Below are 22501 nucleotides of genomic sequence, written 5' to 3'. Positions count from 1 at the left end.
TGCAGAGAAGGAAAGAGAAAGGCAGGGTTAGTCTATCCCATTAATAAATAGTTTGAGAAGGTTATCCAAGAACAGTGAATTTGGGGAATTACAGAAAATCCCTAGTTCTCACCACCTCAAATGCTATGACCTGATAACTAATGATGCATACGAAGCACCGGCATTTTTACTTTTTGTACGTTTTGATTTGTTCATCATCATTTAGGTATGGTTTGTCCCTTTCAGTGGTTAAATACTCAGTTCTCACCAAGTGTTCTGTCCTATTCACCAGAAGAGCCACAGTAAGAAATGATGCCAAGCACAAGGACTGTGAAGGTGGCAGCAATGGGCAGCGATCAGGAAGACCCAGACTGCCTGGGTTTGAATTCCCGCATCACCACCTGCTAGCTGCCCACTGCTTAGCAGGCTGCTCAGCCACTCACTACATGTCTCCATTTCCTCATTCTCCGTGAAGGATCATTATCACCTACTTCACATAGGATTATTACGAGGATTTAAACAAGATAATCCATTTAAAGAATTTATCACACTGCCTGGCACAAATAAATGCTCCGTAAATGTTAGCTAAAATTACTCTTAGTCACAGTATTACAGGGGAGCCAAAGGAATATTCTAGTCTATCTCAGTATTTCTCCTAGATGAGGTTTTCAGGGGTTGACTATGGTAAAAAGCCAGAACATGTTTGATGCAAAAGAAATTGAAGATCTAGTCTTATGAATATAGATGTTCACTTTTTTATATTAGAAAAAAATTACACAGCTCCATATCACAAAATTTAACATCTTTCCATTAAACATCACACAATTCTCATCATCGTTATGCTCTACATACACCCCAAATGATGTGGAGTTTCCACTGATATCCAACAACAGGGTCCAGAAACTGTAACTCAGAAACAGCTGCAGAAAGGCATGGTGGGCAGTAACCTGTGTGCCACAGAGCCTGGACCCACACAGATGGCCGGGATCCTGCCTCCATGGCCTGCACTCCCCCCAACACAGTCAGATGGACCAGGTTCCCGCAGACCTTCAAATCTCCATCTGCGACCCCTTCAAGGGGGGTTTCCCAGAGGTGTAGGAAGCAGCAGCCACTGAGGACAGAATGCCCCACACCTACTTCAGTATAATATGATAGCTATCACTGGTTTCTGCTGTAAAACAGAAAAGAAAGAGGATAATCTTTAGTCACTTTTAAAACATAGTAGGAGAAAAAAAGTACAGTAAGTTTCTTTTGAGAAAGGGAAAAAACAGCAGGGCAAAGAGAAGCATACTTATTAATTATCACAGAATACTTTGAATAAATATGCATTATAAAAACATGTCTCAATTTCCTCATTTGTCCATGGAAGGTGAAAGACAATGGCAGAGAATCATTAGTTACACTTCGTCTATTCTGATAACGTCTATTCTGATAAAGAAGCCAATTTATACAAAGGAACAAACTCTAATAATGTCACTTTCTCTATTTAAAATATGGTGGTTCACACCTTACCTTTCTACTCAAATAAGTACGAAAAAAGCTCTTAAACTCCTTAGAAAATGATGTTTGCCTTACTATTTTATTACCTTTCATTGTGTCCAGAATAAAACAGGCTTCTTCCTGAAAGTTCTGTATCATCTGAAAAAAAGCAAAAAAAATTTGCTGATTATTAAAAGCTTTGGTTTGTTATATTTACTATGCTTATGTGGCTTTTTCTTACATAGGTTTAAGTGAAAAATAATCCTTTGCTTTGTTTTGTTTTTAAGTTTTAAAAGCTAAGTAGTCTAGCCCTGGCTGGTGTGTTTCAGTGGATTGAGCACGAGTCTGTGAACCAAAAGGTCACTGTTTTGATTACCAGTCAGGACACAAGCCTGGGTTGCAGGCCAGGTCCCCAGTGGGAGGCGGGCATGCGAGAGGCAACCACACATTGATGTTTCTCTCCCTCTGTCTCCCCCTCTAAAAATAAATAAATAATCTTAAAAAATAAATAAATAAAAACTAAGTAGTCTAGCCCTGACTGGTGTGGCTCAGTTGGTTGGGTATTGTCCTGAAAAGCAAAAAGTAACTGGTTCAATTCCCAGTCAGGGCACATGCCCGGGTACCAGTTCAGTCCCCAGTCAGGGCATGTACAGGAGGGAACCAATAGGTGTTTCTCTCCCTCTCTCCTTCCCTTCTACCCTCTCTTTAAAAATAAATAAATAAAATCTTTTTTGTTAAACTAAGTATTCTAAAACAGTTGTCTTAAAATTGGAGTATGCACTTTCCAGGCTTCACCCCAAGACTTTCCAAGGGGAACACAGACACTGAGAGGCCCATACGGAAGAACTGACTTCTAGTTCTCCAAATTCCGTATCTAGTTTCTCCTAAAACTGCCTGAGATTTTTCTGTTTTCCTTTCCCACTTTCCCTTCTTAAACTCCCTTTTCTCATCTATAAAATAAAGGCATGAATTCTACCCTCCTGGAATCCTGAAACACATTGCCCTAGGGTATAAAAGCCTCCAGAGTGGGAGAAACATCGATCGGATTGGCTGCCTCCCACATGCTCTCAGAAAGCCCAAGTTTAACTGCAAATGTAAACTCTAATGACTAGATAGCAAATTCTTTGTGGGGGTCATATGGTTACCAATTTCTTCCTTTCACCAGAACTAGAGTGACTTAATTACAAATTGTCAAATGATAGATGACTCAAAATAATTTGTGACAACATCATTATGTAATTTTTGGCACATAACTCAGAAGTTCGGGGGGAAAAAAAAGGATCCAGCAATGATGTCATAGCAAAACTCAATCCATTGCTGTCAGTCAGTAAATGTGAATCAGGTTCCACAGCACCTGTATCTTGAGGAAAATAACCAGATGGAATTGAGACTGAATTCTTACTTCATTCAACAGGCAGTAATCATTCATAGATGAATTAATTGTGTGCAGGATAGGGGACAGGGAATCAAACAATTCCATCCATCTCATGACTAGATGCACTTCTAATAAATTTTTTCTTTATGTTTAATTATTACTCATCAAAACATATGATATACACTGACATCATTTTAATCAACTGTATAATTATGGTGTTAATTCTATTCAGAAGAAATAATTTTACTGAAACAAATATTTTCGGTGAAACAAACTTTTGTTTCAATGAAATATAGTAGGATAATTAATTAAAAAGTTCAAGTATAAAAATGTTATGGGAAGTGAATGGAAATATTAATTCAAGGAAACAAAGAAAGTCTATAAAAATTCTGGGCCTGACCCGTTGGCTCAGTTGGTTGGGCATCGTACCACAAAAGGAAGGGTTGCTGGGCTCAATTTCTGGTCACGGCTGGTGGCTGGGTTGTGGGTTCTGTCCGCAGTTGGGGCATGTTTGAGAGGCAACCAACTCATGTTTCTCTCATACATCGATGTTTCTCTCCCTCCCTTCCACTCCCTCTCTAAAAATGAGTAAATTTTTAAAAATTCTGTTAAATCACTCTTGTATTTAGGTTACATAGAATATGGTTAGAATAGGGAAGCAATCATTTCATTTTTCTTTTTAATCCTCACCCAAGGACATTTTTTTCCATTGCTTTTAGGAAGAGAGGTAGTGGGGAGAGAGAGAGAAAAAAAAAACCATCAGTCGGCTGCCTCCCATGTGCTCCCAGACCATGGATGGAACCGTGGAGCCTAGGTATGTGCCCTGACTGGGAATCGAACCTGCAACTCCTCAGTCTCAGAAGCATGCTCCAACCAACTGAGCCATACTGGCCAGCACAACCATTTCATTTTTATATGTCATATAATATGCCCAGAAATAACACTTTTTGCCACTTTATTTGAACTTAAGAGAAAAAATTTTAAGTCCCTAAAAATGTGCAAGGGGATACACATTTTTAAAAAATTATTTTACTTGGTAAGCACGTAGAAAAGTCTGAGAACCTCTGGTCTAGAAAACAAAGCACTCTGCCTCCATAGAACTGCTCCTGCTCCTGTCACATGCCGTGACAGATCAGTTGTCATCGGGCAATTCGGCACTGAAAACCTACCTCATCACTAATGAGCACATGGATTCCTGTCGGCCCCTGCTTGTAGATCTGGCTGATCTGGCAAGGGGAAATGCTGAAGAGCTGAGCAATTTTTTCTGTCAGTTCAACAGCTGTCAGTTCTTCCAGGTAGATGGCATGGTACACTGCAAGAGGGAGAAAACAACGGCAGTCAGCACAAAGTTTATCTGTTTCTATAGGTAATATGATCAATAGCAACGTGCACTGTCCTGAAGGACTCAGAGTCAAATCCTGAGTTCAAATCCTGACTCAACCACTCACTAGTGTGTGACCTGGGGTAAGTTACTTAACATCCCTAAGCCTCATTTTCCTCACCTAAATGCTGGAGATAACAATAAAACCTACTACAAAGAGGAGACACTAGTCATAAAAATTAAAACATGTAAAAAAGTGCTGAGAATAGTGCTTGGCATATATGAGGAACTCAATAAATGTTAGCTACTACCACTACTTCTAGCAAATTCTAAATCTGCTGTTGGTAAATTCCTATCATACATGCTTGTTAGTCACCTCTTCCCCTTTTTTCATAACTGTCCCGGCCTGTCCAGCATGACCTACCAAAGAAAGTGCCATTTGAGTCTCCATCCTCATGCTTCTGCTGCTGCTGCTGCTGCTGCTGCTGCTCCCTCAACTGCAAGGATTCCTGACAAACATAAATGGTTAGCCTTGGACGCACCATCCTAAGGAGGAAAAAAAACGCTGTCAGTCTTACATTTTCCATGGTAAGCACATTTTAAGGGAGAACTTATGTACTTACGTTAACACTATAGCGCAACGGCTGAAAACTGGCGGCCCATGGGCCAATGCAGCTCACTTGCCGTGTTTTATTAGTTCCCCAGTGGGTGCGTGCATGTGTGTGCACTTAAATGAATCCCTTCTGACAGAAGACATCATATGAATCTCTGAATTTTTGGCTTTTCTTCAACAATAAGATCTGGTAATCCAAAGCCCTCATTCTAGAAGAAAACAATCAGCTGTCCCTCTTACTTGGGGCATGCACACGTCAGTGTACCCTAGACCTGACCGTCACTCATTTACACATGGCCTCTACAGTTACCTGACTTTGCAACCTTTGATGTAAAAGGTTAGAAATACAAATGTTCCTCAACTTACAGTGGGGTTACGTCCCAATAAACCCATTGTAAGTTGAAAATACTGTAAATTACAAATGCTTTAATTCCCCGAACCTACCAAACATCATAGCTTAGCTCAGCCTACCTTAAACGTGATCAGAACACTCACTCGAGCCTACAGTTGGGCAGTCAGCTCACTGCCGCTGCTCTGCATTAGAGCACTGTACCACTTCCACTAGAGCCCAGGAAAAGATAAAAATTCAAAAACCAAAGTAGTTTCTGACTGCCTATCACTTTTGCACCATCATAAGGCTGAACAATCATAAATTGAGACATCATAAATCAGGGACCCATCTGTATTCAAAATGTACAAGCCACTGTTTTATAAGTCTTGTTCAAGATATATCTTATTTATTTATTTCTTAATGTTTTATTTATTTATTTTCAGAGAGGGGAAGGGAGGGAGAAAGAGGGAGAGAAACATCAATGTGTGGTTGCCTCTTGCATGACCCCAACTGGGGACCTGGCCTGAAACCCAGGCCTGTGCCCTGACTGGGAATCGAAACGGCAACCCTTCGGTTCACAGGCCGGCGCTCAATCCACTGAACTACACCAGCCAGGGCCTTTAAAAAACAAACATGCTTACTGATTTGAGAGAGTGGTGGGGAGGGGAGAGAGAGAGAGAGAGAAAGAGAAAGAGAGAGAGAGAGAGGGAGAGAGAGAGAGGAACATCGATGTAAGAGAGAAACACTGATTAGTTGCCTCCAATATGTGCCCCCACCAGGGACTGAATCTACAACCTAGGTATGTCACCAGACTGGGAATCAAACCCTCAAACTTTTGGTGTATGGGACAAAGCTCCAACCAACAGGGCCACAATGGCCAGGGCTCAAGGTATACCTTTTATTTAAAAGTACCAATATAATAAACTGGAGAGTCTTATTTCCCACATTACTTTCTCCTAAATAGCTTAAGCCTTCTTTCTGTTCTTACTTTTTTGATAACTGTATTCAATTACTTCTTGATCTTATTAATCCCTATTTCTTTTTTTAAGTATATTTTATTGATTATGCTATTACAGTTGTCCCATTTTTTTCTCCCCTTTACTCCCCTCCGCCCTGCACCCAGCCTCCCACCAGCATTTCCCCACTTACTTCATGCCCATGGGTTATACATATAAGTTCTTTGGCTTCTCCATTTCCCATACTATTTTTAACCTCCCTGTCTATTTTATACCTACCACTTATGTTTCTTATTCTCTGTACCTTCCCCCCATTCTCCTCCCTCCCCCTCTCCACTGGTAACCCTCCATGTGATCTCCATTTCTGTGATTCTCTTCTTGTTCTAGTTGTTTGCTTAGTTTGTTTTGTTTTTTAGGTTCAGTTGTTGATAGTTGTGAGTTTGTTGTCATATTTTACTGTTCATAGTTTTGATCTTCTTTTGCTTAGATAAGTCCCTTTAACTTTTCACATAATAAGGGCTTGGTGATGATGAAATCCTTTAACTTGACCTTATCTGGGAAGCACTTTATCTGCCATTCCATTCTAAATGATAGCCTTGCTGGATACAGTAATCTTGGATGTAGGTCCTTGCCTTTCAAGACTTTGAATACTTCTTTCCAGCCCCTTCTTGCCTGTAAGGTCTCTTTTGAGAAATCAGCTGACAGTCTTATGGGAACTCCTTTGTAGGTAACTGCTTCCTTTTCTCTTGCTGCTTCTGAGATTCTCTCCTTATCTTTAACCTTGGCTAATGTAATTATGATGTGCCTTAGTGTGTGCTTCCTTGGGTCCAGCTTCTTTGGGACTCTCTGAGCTTCCTAGACTTCCTAGAAGTCTATTTCCTTTGCCAGATTGGGGAAGTTCTCCTTCATTATGTTTTCAAATAAGTTTTCAGTTTCTTGGTCTTCCTCTTCTCCTTCTGGCAACCCTATGATTCGGATGTTGGAATGTTTAAAGTTGTCCCGGAGGTTCCTAAGCCTCTCCTCATTTTTCTGAATTGTTTCTTCATTCTGTTCTGATTGAATGTTTATTTCTTCTTTCTGGTCCAAATCATTGATTTGAGTCCCAGTTTCCTTCCCATCACTATTGTTCCCTGTATATTTTTCTTTATTTCACTTCACATAGCCTTCACTCTTTTGCGACCACACTCAACCATTTCTGTGAGCATCCTGATTACCAGTGTTTTGAACTCTGCATCTGATAGGTTGTCTACCTCCTCGTCGCTTAGTTCTTTTTCTGGAGTTTTGATCTGTTCTTTCACTTGGGTCATATTTCTTTGTCTTGGCGCACCTGTTACGTTGTAAAGGATGGAGCCTTAGGTATTTGCCAGGGCAGGGCAACTCACTTCACTGCCTTGTGGCACTGCATGTGGGGGGGGGGGGGGTTTGAGAGGGAACAATGCTGCTTGCTCAGTTACTGCAGGATTTCAGTCACTTCCCCCACTACCCACAAGCAGATTGGGACATTCTGGTGGTGATTCCCAGGTGAGTGGGTTTGTGTACATTCTGGAACCCCATGGATCTCTCCAGTGGACTTTCCTGTGAAGATGGGAGTTTCTCCCACCACTGCAACCCTCACAGATTTTTACAGCCAGAGGTTTTGAGGCTTTGTTGCTCATGCTGGAACCCTGGGTTGCGCAGTCTGTCTTGCTCCCCCATTTTCCTCCAGGTTAATCCACACACAAATGTGGGACCACCAGCCACTGCCTTACCCGCTCAGTCCTCCAGCAGCCACCTTTCCACACGTCCTCTCTGCCCTGGCTGTCTGTCTCCAGCCCTCCTACCCATCTGGATGTATGTTTCTTCTTTAAGTCCTTGGTTGTCTGACTTCCATATAGTTCAATTTTCTGGCATTTCTGGTTATTTTTTGTTGTTAAATTTGTTGTTGTCCTTCTTTTGGTTGTGCGAGGAGGCAATGTGTATCTACCCACACCTCCATCTTGGCCGGAAGTCCTCATTACTCTCTATTTCTAAATGCTCTTTGAAAATACATTTTAAAATGAAAGATCCAGCCCTGGCTGTAGCTCAGTGGATTGATTGCTGGCTTACAAACTAAAAGGTTGCAGGTTCAATTCCCTGTTAGGACACATGTCTGGGTTGCATGCCAGGTCCCCAGTTGGGGCATGTGAGAGGCAATGAATCGATGTATCTCTCACACATTGATGTTTCTCCCTCTCTTTCTCCCACACTTCCCCTCTCTCTAAAAATAAATAAATAAAATCTTTTAAAAAATGAAAGATCCATTCTTTTTCCTTAAGTCATTAAGCCTTGAATTTCACCTCTTAAAACTTCCCAAGTTTATGGCCTACCTAATAACTTTGTGATGTTCACAAATACAAACAGTTCACAATCTGTTTCATTATTTAGTCACTGCTTTGGTTCTATGGCATCAACCTATATGTTTGTTCCGTCAATACTACTAGTACCTACTAGAAACTGGAAATCACAAATTGGGACTACAAATTACTCTTTGTATTATAAATAATATTTGTAAGCAGACACTTAAGCAATTCCTATCCAACCTTAAGACTGATCTCTTCTCTAGCTAAAACTGATTCAGGGCCTTTATATCTATTGTTCCTTCTGCCTAGAAGGCTCTCCCCTGGTATGACCTCATAGATTCCAGTTTTTTCATAACTCAGTTTAAATAATCACTCCCCAGAAAATCTCTCCTAACCAAATTCTGGGTACTCCATAGGCCAGAACCCTTTTTTTTGTTTTATTTTGTTTTCCTTTAAAGCACTATCACTACCCAAAATACTTACTGTTTATATCTTTATCTCTCTTCCCGTTAGAAAGTAGTCTCCATGATAATGGGTACCCTGTCTATTTTGCTCACCAATGTATCCCTTAGCCTAGATGGCTCATAATAGTAACAATGAATACTTATTGAATGAAAAAACTACCTGAAAATAAAAAATGGGATATCATGAGGAATTCCTTGAATCAATTGTGAGAAAGGATACTTTTCATCTTTGTTTATTTGGTACACAGCTAGCATTCAAAAAAAATGTTTTGACAAGATGTATTTAAATGTGTAATGAGTATTACGAAGAGTCCCTGAATCCAAATCCATTTGAAATCCAACCTCACTGATATTTTAACACTAATCACATACCGGCCTTTTAATGCATTAAAAAGTCTGATTCCATCTGCAGGGCCACATATTTGGATCACATCATCTCTAGTTAGTTTCAATAAATCTGCCCCTGAAATAAATATAAGAAAATGGGTGATAGAGGCATAGAGTCTCTTTGTTAATGACTAATAAAATGGGCTCTGTTACAAGGACACTTCATTACCGCTATATCACAATCTTTTTGCATGGTGCATAAGGTCCTCCATGACCTGGCCCCTGCTTCCTCTCCCACCTCCATTCCCATCCAATTACTTGTCCACTTAACCCTATGCTTTCGTGATACTGAGGACATCTAATAAGAAGTTGTTCCTCCTGCCTGAAACATCCTTCCACTGCCTGATCAACAAACTCCTCACCTCTCATGCATCAGACATGTTCCCTAACCCAAGGCCCTCCCCTAAATGCCTAAGTTTGTTTCTATTACATCACAACTACTTGTTTACCCTTTTTTTTGGGGGGGGGTAGGGATATTTTGATGTAATTTTTTGGTAATAGATGATAAATGATCAGGAAGTATGCCTTATCCATTTGACTATTCCAACCATGACCGGTTACCCTGAAGGTATTAAATAAAAGTGGAATGTGCAAATAAAATACAGTATTGTGACATCAGGAGAAAATTTCAGACTACCTGCAAATGCTCCTTTGCAAAATATTATATAGGACATTTTTAAGTGTTAATAAGAAATGAGTATTTGAAAAATTAAAATAAGTTTAAACTAAGAGGTCTTTCTTTTTAAGTATTTCACAGCACACACATACAATACCCTCACAGGGGTACCAGGAAGCCCTAGAATGCAGAATACCCCAAGTGGGGGAAAACAAAAGGATAAGCAAATTTAACCTGAGAAGTTTGTAAAAAGCCTTGTGAATGTAGAAAACCGGTTTCGATGCAACCACTGCTGAGCTTCCTGAGGTGTGGTTGTTGGCAAAAGGTTCTGAAAGAGAGAAAGCAATTTTTTGGGTAACTAAATAGATTGAACTTAAAAAAAGTTAAATGTTACATTATTAGATAAGAAGGAGCCAAACACACCCATACTCAGACAGGCCTGGTTTGTTGGTAAATTGTTTATATATTTTTTCCTTCTCTAACCATGCAAGATACCCTTGGATTTTTCCATCCTTATCTTCTCCCACTAGACTGTAAGTTCCTTAAATACAAGGGTCCTACGTTTCTTGTTTTGTATATCTGGTCCATAGCACAGTATCTGGTTCACAGTCAAAATTCAATAAATATTTAATGAACACACCTTAGAAGCTGGGCACTTGTACTGAACTGCACAGTCATCAAAGTATTATTAAATATTGCAAATAGCTGACATTTAACTTTAAACTTACATCTGTGACTGGAGGGGGCGGCTCTGGCTGGTGGTTTGGTGAACCGTTTCTAAAGAAACATTTATAACAAAAGGATGAGTCCATGACACATACTGGGGTTCATCATCTCATTCTTGACTCTTGTAAGTCCTAAGCTAGATATTTAAAGGAATCTGTACTCTCTCATAAAACATTTTTACTCTTGGACCCAATACTTCTATTATGTATTCATTTATTGTAAAGACTTTTTAGAGGGTAAGGGAGGAGAAACTATGTCATTTGCAACATTTTTTATTGGAGACATTGAAATAAAATCAAGATTCTAGTAAGTTGGGACTGATTAGACAAATTATGATATAAAGACTATTTAACATAAATTTTTAAGAATGTAAACTAAATATCAGAATATACAAGTAACCTTGCCCTGGCTGGCGTGGCTCAGTGGAGTGAGTGCCGGCCTGCGAACCACAGGGTGGCTGGTTTGGTTCCCAGTCAGGCACATGCTCGGGTTGCAGGCCAGGTCCCCAGTTGGGGTAGTGTGAGAAGAAATCACACATTGATGTTTCTCTCCCTCCCTTCCCCTTTCTCTAAAAATAGATAAGTAATCTTAAAAAAAGAAAGTAATCAATGTATTACCACTGCATGAAATATATAAATGTACAAACATACAGAGAAAAAAATATTAGAATAAACTTTATGAAATGTAATGGGATCACACAATTTTTATAATAAGAAACAATTATTTTAAACCAGTTTCAAAAATTAGTGTTACCTAATTTGTAATCCAAGGGCTATTTACACAGTTAGTTTTTCCCTGTCTGTCCTCCCTTTTGCTTTACAGATTGTCCCTCTTTCCTAATATTTACTTCTTTCATGAGAGGAAGGTGAGCCTAACAATGAATACATAACAAAAAGGTAAAAAACCTCTTAAACCCTATATAATATATTTTTTTCCAATGTGTGGTTGCCTCTCGCGTGCCCTGTACTAGGGACCTGGCCTACAACCCAGGCGCGTGCCCTGACTGGGAATTGAACTGGCGACTCTTTGGTTCGCAGCCTGTGCTCAATCCACTAGCTACACCAGCCAGGCCTATATAATATTTTAATTTCCTTATAAGTACACTGAGTAATGCACATTGGTAGTAAGAGATTTTTCTCTCAAAAAAGATCTTTTTCTTTTTTGCCTTAATTGCAAACTTCAAATTCAGTATTCAAGTTTCATGATAAACTTATCTCAAGGCCATAGTTATCTATTCTTTCTACAACTTCTACCTATCTTTATTCTTGTTACATTTTGAACATTTAAGTCACCTTAACTAAACAGTTTCAGAAGTAGTATGAACACAGAACCTAGATAAATAAAAAAACAAACATTACAACACAACAATATAGCCACACATTTCACAGCTTATTTGAAATTTCAGCCCTGGATGATGTAGATCAGTGGATTGAGCGCCAGCCTATGAACCAAGGGACCGTCTGTTCGATTCCCAGTCAGGATACATGCCTGGGTTGCAGGCCAGGTCCCCAGTGGCGGCGCACGAGAGGCAACCACACAGTGATGTTTCTCTCCCTCTCTTTCTCCTTCCCTTCCCCTTTCTCTCTCTAAATCAATCAATCAATCAATCAATCAATCAATCTTGAAATTTCAATATGGCCTATGTGGAGTACATGCTTAATGCTACAGAAATAAGACACTCTTTAGCTGTCATGTTCAATCTTCTTCCCCTGATTAGCAAAGATTCATGATAACTAGGTGTAAGGATCATTCTCAGTAAGTAGCAAACAGATATCAGTATCTGTACATGTGTGTTTCAGTTCCTGATGACCACTCTGCGGTGAAAGTATGATCAGGAAGGGAAAGAACCACAAGTAAGCAGTAACAGGGCCAAGTGAAAAGCCCAGAAAATCAGTCCGTGAATCACTAAAAACTGACACTAAATATGATTTTCTAATGTGAGGGGGAAAAAAGACAAAAGAGTACATAAAACTCCTTCAGTCTCTTGCAAGCAGATGATCAAAACTGTCTGACACAAGATGAGCTTCCTATAGCAACAAAGTGTAACCTACTCTGGTGCTCTCTCCTCTACGAGACAAGTAATACTGAGACAAGTTATACAGACTTAGGCAGCAAAAAAACCCACACAAACAAAACAAAACAAAACCAAAAATAAGAAAACACGAAAAACAAACAAAACAAACCCCTTCTTTCAGTTTCTTTTGAAGGTAATCCAGACCTCAGTTACTACATAAATCTATCAAAGACTGAACCAATAGAAGTACTTATTGGTTAGGAAAGATCTTGTTTATAGAATGATGACTTAAAAATACACATTTAGGACAAACACAAGCCAATTTCATTTCCCAGACTTACCCTTCCCCAAGAGAAAAACTGCTATGGGAACTGTTGAAGCCAGGTGATGGGGAATTATTGACATATGTGATTTCAGGCCATGGAGAACACTGAAACAAAGGACAACTCAGATACTAGAAAGTATAACTGACTCTAGTATTCCACCAAAACACTGTCACTTGAATAGCTCATCTTGATCATTAAATTTTAATTCCTCGGATCCCCCCATAACGAAGAGGATAAGTAAGTTTTGACCAAGTGGGAAGCAATTTTTTAAAAACTGAGATATAAATGACGTATGACATTATATTAATTTTAGATCAATTAGAACATAATGACTTGATATATGCATATACTGTAAAATGATTGGATTTTTCTTAAGAGTAAAAAGTACTGATTGAAACTGTCACCAAAGAAAGCCTTTTTACCTCTGTGAGTATAGTTGTCTCATAGGAAGGTTGGTATTTCTCCTTCTCATGAGGTGTCCGTTTCTCCATTTTCTCCCTATCTGTTTTTTGCTTTCTGTCCGCACCTTTGGGCTGAAATGAGAAATACTTTGTTTTAAACTCACCCTTCAACCCAACAATATTACTTCTAAAAACTTGACTAGTCACAAGTGAAACAAAGATGTATTACAATGATATAAAGACAAAATGCATCATTGCAATAAGTCTGAAACTAGGACATTTAAATGTTTGATGGAGTTACAAAAGAATAAGAAACCTACAGCTACAGACATGGAAAGATCTCTAAAGCACGTGGGAAAAAGCAAGCCTCAAAACAGTTCATACAGTATAATCCCACTTATGTTCGAAAGAGAAGAAAGTGTGTGTGCACCTATGTGCACGTGCATATAAAAGCGCAGCCTGGGACTAGACGGACACACCCATCCTAAACTGTGCCAGTGGGGAGCTGCCTGTGGGGAGAGGCTGGGGAGTCAGGGCAAGAGTGGTAACAGGCGAACGTCAGTTTCATGCTCTGAATACTCTTGTATTAATGAATCTTCTGCAATCAGAACAAATTTATCCATGTGACAAAACTAAATAAAGACGCAAATAAGTAAAGATCAAGTACAAACGTATCCAAAACTGTCAAGTTTTCATAATTTTGTGAGCTTTTAGAAGAGCTTGTAACTTCAATAGGCTTTAAGGGCATTCCAAGAAAGCCCTTGAGTGTGCTTAGTTTTTGCACAAAGACGAGCTGACTTTCTGACTTGGTGACTGAATGCCACAACTGAGAGACGAGGAGGGCAGCTTCCGAGGGCCGCCACAGGGCCCAGGAGTACCTTGAAGACTTTGATCTGGCAGCTGGCTGAGTGCAAGTGCTCAGTGTACTCCCCATTCTCGTCCTCCTTGAAGGTATCGATCTGCACTCGGAACGGCACCCCCTTCTCCCCGCCATGTTTCCTCATGGTGAACTCTGTGCTGATGCAGTGCACCTGAGAGGACACGGCGGCCAGGGTCAGCGCTGCCGCTGGGCAGCCCCGTCCGCCACATGTTTTGAGCAACTACTAACAGTAAAACCTTTAAAAAGCATAATGAACACCTACCAGAAAAACTTTTACTGTTTTTACCTTGAATAATTTATACTCTAATGATGGAACTGAGGAAAACTTAAATGACTTACAAATCCAAACAAAGGAAACATACAGATCTAATGTTTACAAAAACCACCGTGAGGAATTAAATTCATTAACTGCTTCAAAGAATACAGAGTTAACATAAAAGAGAAATGATTTCTGTTAGTAAAAGTTTCCTGGAAATCTAGATAGATTTTAGAAAGTGGAAGGGCCATCCACGCTGGGAAAATGGCAAATAGGAAGGCTGGCAACAAGGGGAAGAAGGCTCGTGTGGCGACTGCATAAAGTCTGAGACGTTGGCAAATGTGAACAGTGGACTCTCAGTCGACCAAATGCTAGCTTGGGTAAGTTGTTATCTTCTCTAAGCCTCCAGGACTATTCCTACTCCACAGGATTACTGGTGAAAGTCTTAAATAAAATTATGTATACAAAGTGTTATACTTAACACAGTAACCACCTCATGGGAACTACTCAATAAACAAACTAATAGTTCTCAGTATGACAAATAATAATTTTCAAGGAATCTACCCGAAGAAGATGATCACATATGCAAATCAAACTTTAAGTATAAAGATGTTCAAAATAACTTTATGGATAATAGTGAAAACTTAGGACAATCTCAATGCTAAATAATTGTTAGATAAGTTACAGTCCATCCAGAACAAAATGCAGGATGGGGCAAACGTAGGTTTACAGTTCTCAGTATAAAACACACAGTTTATTCTTGTATTATTAACATTAATTATTGTATTATTTTCCACATGAACAACTGTAAACCTACTTTTGCCTTATCCTGTATTATGCAGCTGTCAGTAAGCATTTGGGGAGAAACAAGTAAATAAATTGGAGAAATTAGAAGAGCAATTTAGAAACTCCTTTTTGCTTTCAGGAACATGTTGAGGAGTCTGCACCTGTAAAGATTTCCAACTCAAGATGTTTTTCCTTTAAGAAACAAATTGGTAGTAAGAGATGTTCTTCATAACTGGAACCCCATTTGCAATGCCTTACCTGAATAAATACAGATGTCCTCTTGGAAGGATCCCACAGGAACTCCACTGTATTTAGTTGGTTTGGATTAGCCCTAGGATCGATGATACCCACAGACATTGGGATGTCTGAGAAACAAATGGTAATGATTGATCAACTGTGAGTACTACTGGATAAAAAAAGCACAGATTCTTATATAGTTATTATTGGTTCCCAGTTACCAAGATTTTTGTGTAAACCTCTTTTTGCCAGTGAAAAGAGTATGAATAGAGCTAAAATTGATGTAAGTACTTTCCTTCTGAATATCTTTTTTCCACTTGAAAAAGTTTTTTTTAAATGAGACAATTTAAAAAGTTTCTTTAAATTTTCCAAAATTCTACTTAAAGATAGATTTACTCCACACACTAGCTCTAGTGTCATGAAAATTGTAACTTACAGTTTGTTTCACTTAGTTTTAAGATTAGCATTACTGCCAGAAGTACATTAACAGCACTGCTACAGAAGAATCAAGTACAGTATCTGAACAGAGGCAGAAAGCACAGCATCACAGACAGAAGTGGAAAAGCCATTGAATAACCCTGTAACAGAGTGACACATCTTATACTCAAGCGGTGAGCAAAAATGAATGAGCTTCAGTAGAACGTGGCTTTCCATTCTGTACAGCACATAACCAGAAAGCATTAAGTGCATCCCACCCCACTGTGCTAGTTGTGTTGGATGCATCCTAAAGCCAGCTTTAACATATGGATATCAGGGTATCTGTATGAGGTCCAGTGTTTTCTCAGGTAAAACTACCTACCTAGATTTAACTGTGTTTACAAATAGGAGCGAATAACCCATAAGAGATCAAAGACACAGATGCTGGGACTCCAAGTACATTTATGACGAGAGACTGTGTGTGTGTTTGTAAAGGCCTTTCTCTTCTGTGCCATAATGTAAGAAAAACAAATTCTCTGTGTAGCAAAGTAGAGAAACCCGAACTGCAAACCAAGAGACATAGATTCTAGTCCAGGCCTCCCACTTTAGGTGAGACAAAGGACTAGTCTAGCTCTCAGGTATTAGTAAAGTAAAAGGACTTAAGAAATTTAGGGGGGAAACCTGGTCCCTTTTTATCAGACTCTGAATAGCCAAAACAATCCTAAAAAGTAACGAAATTGGAGGCCTCATACTTTCTGATTTCAAAGCTGTTACAAAGGTACAGCTATCAAAACCAGTGTGGTACTGGCATAAAGATGGACATACGGACAAATGCAACAGAACAGAGAGCCCCGAAACAAACCTTCAAATACATGGTAAAATGATTTTAGACAAGGTGACAAGGCCATCAAGGGTAATGGACAGTCTTTTCAACAAATGCTGTTGGAGCCCTGACTGGGTGGCTCAGTGAGTTAGGCATCATCCCGTGGACCAAAAGGTCGCTGGTTTGATTCCTGGTCGGGGAACATGCGCGGGTTGTAGGCCAGGTCCTGGTTGTAGGCATGTGAGAGAAAACCAATACATCGATGTTTCTCTCCCTCTCTTTCTCCCTCCATTCCCCTTTCTCTAAAAATAAGCAAATAAAACCTTTAAAATGAACTTAAAAAAATGGATGTACATCTAAACCTAAAACTATAAAACTCTTAGAAAACATACCAGGAAAAACTTCATGACACTGGATTTCGCAGATTTCTTAGGTGTGACCCAAAAAGCACAGGCAATTAAAAAAAAAAAATGTACACTAGACCAAATCAAAATTTAAACCTTTCGTCTAACAAAGGACACTATCTGCATGGGGAGAGGACAACCCACACAGAATGGGAGAAAACACTGCAAATCATGTGTCTAATGTGGGGTTAACAGCCAGAATATATAAAAAACTCCTGCATTTCAACCACCACCACCCAGATCCAAAAATGAACACAGGATCTGAACACACATTTCTCCAAAGAAGATATACAAATGGCCAATAAGCACGCGGGAAGACACCCAACATCACCAATCATTAGAGAAATGTAAATCAAAATCACAGTCAGATACCACTCCATATCCATTCGAGTGCCTAATATCCAAACAAACAAAAAACCCAGAAAATAAGTGTTGGCAAGCACGTGGAATAATTAGAACCCTTGTGCATTCTGGTAGGAACATAAAATGTATAGCCCCTGTGGAAAACAGTATGGTAGTTACTAAAAAAATTGAAAGCAGAGACTGAAATAAGTACTGGCACACCCATGTTCAGAGTAGCGTTATCATTCACAATAGCCAAAAGGTGGAGTGAACCCGAGCATCCACTGAGGGGTGAACAGGAAAACAAAGTGTGGCATCAACACGCCATGGAATATTATTCACTCATAAAAAGGAAGGAAATTCTGACTCATGCAATTACAGAAATAAACCTTGAGGATTATGCTAAGTGAAATAAGCCAATCACAAAAAGATAAATACTGGATTATTTAACTTACTAAAAATAGTTAAAATGTTATGTATGTTTTACCACACCTACGTTAAAAAAAAATCACCCAGAAGTAACAGATGTGACTGTTATGGAACCGAAGGGTCGACACTTGCCAACTTTTGGTATCATCATACCAGTAATTTTTTTATACTTAGGCAACAGCTACTGCCAATTCATGCTAACTGAGCCCCCGAAGCATTATGAATCAAGGTAAACATCAAGTAAAGAACACCAATTCTCAGACACTGCCTAAGCAACAGATTCCCGTAACTCACCAATGTCAAGAATTCTATCTCCAGGTCGGTTCCACCTCCAGCCCTCGAGTTGCTGGTGTTCAGTGTATTGTAGCCGTCTGTCATGGAACACTACACGGAATATACTCTAAAAGGAAGCACCAAAACTGAGTGATAACAGGATCCCTTAAAAATCAATGCTGACGAACAAAAAGTTGCCGTAGTCACCCCCAGCTGGTTTCTAGATACACCTAAAGTTGTTTTTCTTAAGACCTATCTCACTCTATTATTTATTTTTATTGATCTGAGAGAGAGGAAGGGAGGGAGGGAAGGAGGGAGGGAGGGAGGGAGGAAGACAAAGGGACAGAAACACTGATTTGTTGTTCTACTTGTTTAGGCACTTATTGGTTGTTTCTTGTATGTGCCCTGACCGAGGACTGAACCCACAACCTCAGAGAACCCACAACCTCGGCGTATCGGGAAAAGGCTCTAATCAACAGAGTTACCAGCCAGGGCAAGACCTATCGTTCTAAAACCCATACCATACGTAGCTCTATTTTAAGGTAAATTTTGTAATTGCCCAGATATAATCTTTATAGTTTGACTGGTACCATATTTGGCTGAAACATCAGTCCTGACGGTAACTAAACACAAAGGACCCCTATCAGGGCATTTCTGCATGCCCCTACTGTTACCATGCCATTAATATTCAGCTTGGCTCTTCAGATGGATATGGAAACCTCACCAAGTCCTCTGCTTGCTAACCCACCATATAAACCAGTGGTGTCAAAGTCATTTTCACTGGGGGCCACATCAGCCTTGTGGTTGCCTTCAAAAGGCCGAATGTAATTTCAACTCCTGAACAGTTAAGAAATAGTTACATTTATACAGCCCTAAAATTATTTCGGCCCTTTGAAGGCAACTACGACGCTGATGTGGCCCCCAGTGAAAATGAGTTTGACACCCCTGATATAAACTGAAAACACTGAGAGTAGGCAGAGATTGTTTCCATCAACTTTCCTTTTGTTACTCTGACTTTGTGGAAGTGCCTATTAGTATCCTTCTTACCACCGTTTACAGCTGCTGACAACTCCTCTGTCCCAACTGTACTGTGAGTTCATCACCGGCAGTCTAGACAAAGAAAACTGCTATTCATCCACACTAGCTTGTTTTCCTTGCTACAAGACTAGGTATCCAAAAACACATAGGTACTTCTCTAAAGATCTCAAGAAGGTTACTTTATTCCATCCAAAAAGAATTTCACTGAGCCAGGAGACTACCCTGACACAGAGTTGTAAATTTTCTTTTACCTTCACCAACTTGCCATTAATTTCTGGAAGTTCTCCAAGTTTCCTATTGTCTAGCATTCGGATTTCATAAGACTGTCCTAGAAGAAAAAGTAATCATGTATTATATTCATCATAAGTAACTGTCAAAAATTCAGAAAGAAAAACTGTGTTTGGGAGAAGAGTTTCTGTGTGGTTTGCTGTGGCGGCAGCGAGTTGAATTGTACAAGAGCAATGTTCTCTGAGGGTTCTAGGTATGGGGCCAACGCGCGCTATCAGATGGGCTGGCGGGCTGAGGGGCGTGAGTCCTAGTGTGGGGGAAAGAACTAGCAGGCGCATCCAGGCTTCAGACCCTGGCAGGCAGCCCAGGGGAAGGGAAGCTGTGCGGTGGACCCCAGGGCACCCAGGAGGGACCTGGAACCTGTGTGCTCTAAGAGGAATAAGAGGAGAAACCCCTTACTCCCATGACACTGCAGGCTGTGGCATGCTTCCCCTCCCCCAACGGTGCACCTGCAGGTAGACTGAGGGGTCCAGAGGCGACATACATGTCTGGAATCAGCTTGGAGTCAGGGCAGCCAGAAAATGGCCCAAGCACAGATATGTACGTATCCCACTGCCCTGCAGCGCCATGGGAAGTATTCATCTTCCAGACAGAACTGTGACTTGGAATTACTGAATGAATGAAGATTCTTCTTTCTCCACATACCTACCCCCCAAAAAGGCATTTTAGCAACTTTTTTGGAGCTTTGAAAGTGATGTTAGATTCTGTGTGGGATAAAAGCATACAAGGTCTGTCCAGAAGGTACCCAACCATGTAATACGAAAAATAGAGACATTTATTGAAGAAGATACCAGGTACAAGAAACATTGTACACAGGACAATGACACCTCAGTCCCCTTCAAAGTAGGCACCTCGGGACCCACACAGTTCTCCCAATTGTCATCAGCTGCCCCACCATATTTTCCTGAATTTCATGGTCTGAAATCTCTTCCCTTTCAGAGATGATCTTAGTTTTGGGAAAAGCCAAAATTTGGAGGGTGACAAATCTCGGCTGTAAAGGGGCTGAGTCACCTGGGTTTGATGTTTTGCTAAAAAACTCTGCATAAGACATGATGCACGAGTGGGTGTGTTGCTGTGAAACTGCCAATCACCAGCTGCCACAGCTGTGGCCTTCTGAGTCATCTGAATAGTTTCCAAGGAGGAACGTTCAAGCTTAATGCAAAATCTGACACAGATCCGTTGCTTTAATTGCTCATTTTGAATGTCTCGGCCATACAGTACACAAGCTCACTCAACAGTATCCACTGCCCCCACTGACTAGTACAGTGAAGTCGTCATTGTTCACACAGGTGCATTCCAGTCCACTCTCCTTGGCTGCCAGGTTACAATGATGTCACACAAACCATTCTCATTATATTAACACTGGCTGGACTTTTTATGGACAGACGTCATACATAAGCCCTAGTCCTTTTCCTCGGGAATTCAATGAAGCTGGAAGCCAAACTACTCCCTGGGTTTAAAATCCAATTCTGCCCTGGCTGGTGTGGTTCACTGGACTGAGTGCTGCTCTGCTAACCAAAAGGTTGCCAATTTGATTCCCAGTCAGGGCACAGGCCTGGGTTGCAGGCCAGGTCCCAGCTGCGGGTGTGTGAGAGGCAACCAACTGATGGTTGTCTCCCTCACTTTCTCCCTCCTTTCCCTTCGGTCTAAAAGTAAATAAGTAAATGAAATATTTTCTAAAACCCGGTTCTTCCATTGTGTGACCTTTGCAAGTTTGTTAATCTTTGTCTCAGTTGCCTCACCCACAAAATGGGAATAAGATTTAGTAATCCATCTCACAGGGCCGTAAGAGGAATAAATGCCTTAATATATATAACGCATGTAAAACAATGCCTGGCGCTCCATGGCCCAATGTATGTCAGCTGCCATCATTACTGTTATGTTGCCAACATCACCTAGAAGTGATAACATTGTAGAAAGCTTTTCAAATCACGAAAGGATAGAGTAAAACTTAGTGAAAACCCTGTCTATCTTAGAAGAGTAGAGACGGAACCTCAAGAAAGTTTGTATACCCCCACAGTATCCTCTTTATGGATGTATGACATAGTTGTTAAATGCAGGAGTATTCATAAATTGCCTTAGAGGCAAGGAAAAAAAAACCCAGAAAGAATAAAATTTAGTTGGTTAAATATACAAGAGGATAATATTATTAGTATTAATAACAATAACTATAATCCCTTACTATATGCTAGGCATAGTGCTAGGTGTTTTCATATATTATACCAGTTAATTGATACAACTCTGAGGCATTAGCAATCTCATTTTTACAGATAAGGAAACTGAAACATAAAGAGTTTAAGCAACATGTCCAAGGCCACACAACTGGTAAGCAATAATGCTGGGTAGGATAATACTTCTTCGACAGTAACCATGTCCAGGGAACATGACTGGAAAGAGGGAGGTGGGAATGAAAAATGGGCAGGAAGACAAAAGAAGCCAGTAATACGGTATATATCACATAGGACATTACAACTCAAATATCTGAAGCAAGCCGCTGACTTTGACAGGTCACGCTAGAAAGATGTACCGTATTTTTTGGACTGTAAGACGTACCGGACCATAAGATGCACCTAGGTTTTAGAGGAGGAAAATAGGGGAAAAAAAAATTTGAAGCAAAAAATGTGGCCCTGCTCCTGCCTCCTGTGACCCCACTCCACCACCACACCCCCGCCCCCACAAGCCAGGGAAGCTACATTCGGACTAGAAGATGCACCCCCACTTTCCTCCCAAATTTTGGGGGGTGCATTTTATAGTCCAAAAAATACAGTACTTTTTACATAGAGTGTGCCTAATTAAAGGTCATGAACCCAGCAGGTCTGCACTAACCTTGATTGAGATAGGTCAGGGTTTCATCGTGGAGCTTCACTGCTGGAGAGGTGGCAGCGCACAGCACATACTGAAAAGGCAGGATTTTATTCTCATTATCAGGAGGCAAACTTGACTCTTCTTGCTTAAAAATGGGCAATGCGAGGACATCACTGAAATAAAACAAATAAACGACTCTCGTTAACATCTGACAAAG

General features: G+C 40.2%; 1 protein-coding gene across 4 annotated transcripts in view; it reads right to left on the bottom strand.

Annotated features, from left to right (window-relative positions):
- Positions 1-718: 718 nt before the first annotated feature.
- The window catches only part of TFCP2 (transcription factor CP2), a 46926-nt gene continuing 25143 nt past the window's right edge, over positions 719-22501 (bottom strand). The window contains exons 3-16 of one of the 4 annotated variants that reach the window (XM_045184233.2): positions 22306-22457; positions 19443-19519; positions 18175-18280; positions 15487-15593; positions 14185-14337; positions 13328-13438; positions 12921-13009; positions 10568-10616; positions 10074-10167; positions 9209-9299; positions 4579-4700; positions 4003-4145; positions 1566-1617; positions 719-1150 (exon numbers count right to left, since the gene is read on the bottom strand). In XM_045184233.2, the coding sequence (XP_045040168.2) occupies positions 1113-1150; positions 1566-1617; positions 4003-4145; positions 4579-4700; positions 9209-9299; positions 10074-10167; positions 10568-10616; positions 12921-13009; positions 13328-13438; positions 14185-14337; positions 15487-15593; positions 18175-18280; positions 19443-19519; positions 22306-22457 (1384 nt within the window). In that variant the 3' untranslated portion in view covers positions 719-1112. The remainder of the gene's footprint in view (positions 1151-1565; positions 1618-4002; positions 4146-4578; positions 4701-9208; positions 9300-10073; positions 10168-10567; positions 10617-12920; positions 13010-13327; positions 13439-14184; positions 14338-15486; positions 15594-18174; positions 18281-19442; positions 19520-22305; positions 22458-22501) is intronic. The other 3 variants (XM_045184234.2, XM_045184235.2, XM_045184236.2) reach the window with 3 other exon arrangements.

This window comes from Desmodus rotundus, chromosome 3, assembly GCF_022682495.2.
Source record: "Desmodus rotundus isolate HL8 chromosome 3, HLdesRot8A.1, whole genome shotgun sequence".
Lineage (NCBI taxonomy): Eukaryota > Metazoa > Chordata > Mammalia > Chiroptera > Phyllostomidae > Desmodus > Desmodus rotundus.
This window is presented reverse-complemented; position numbering and strand designations above follow the sequence as displayed.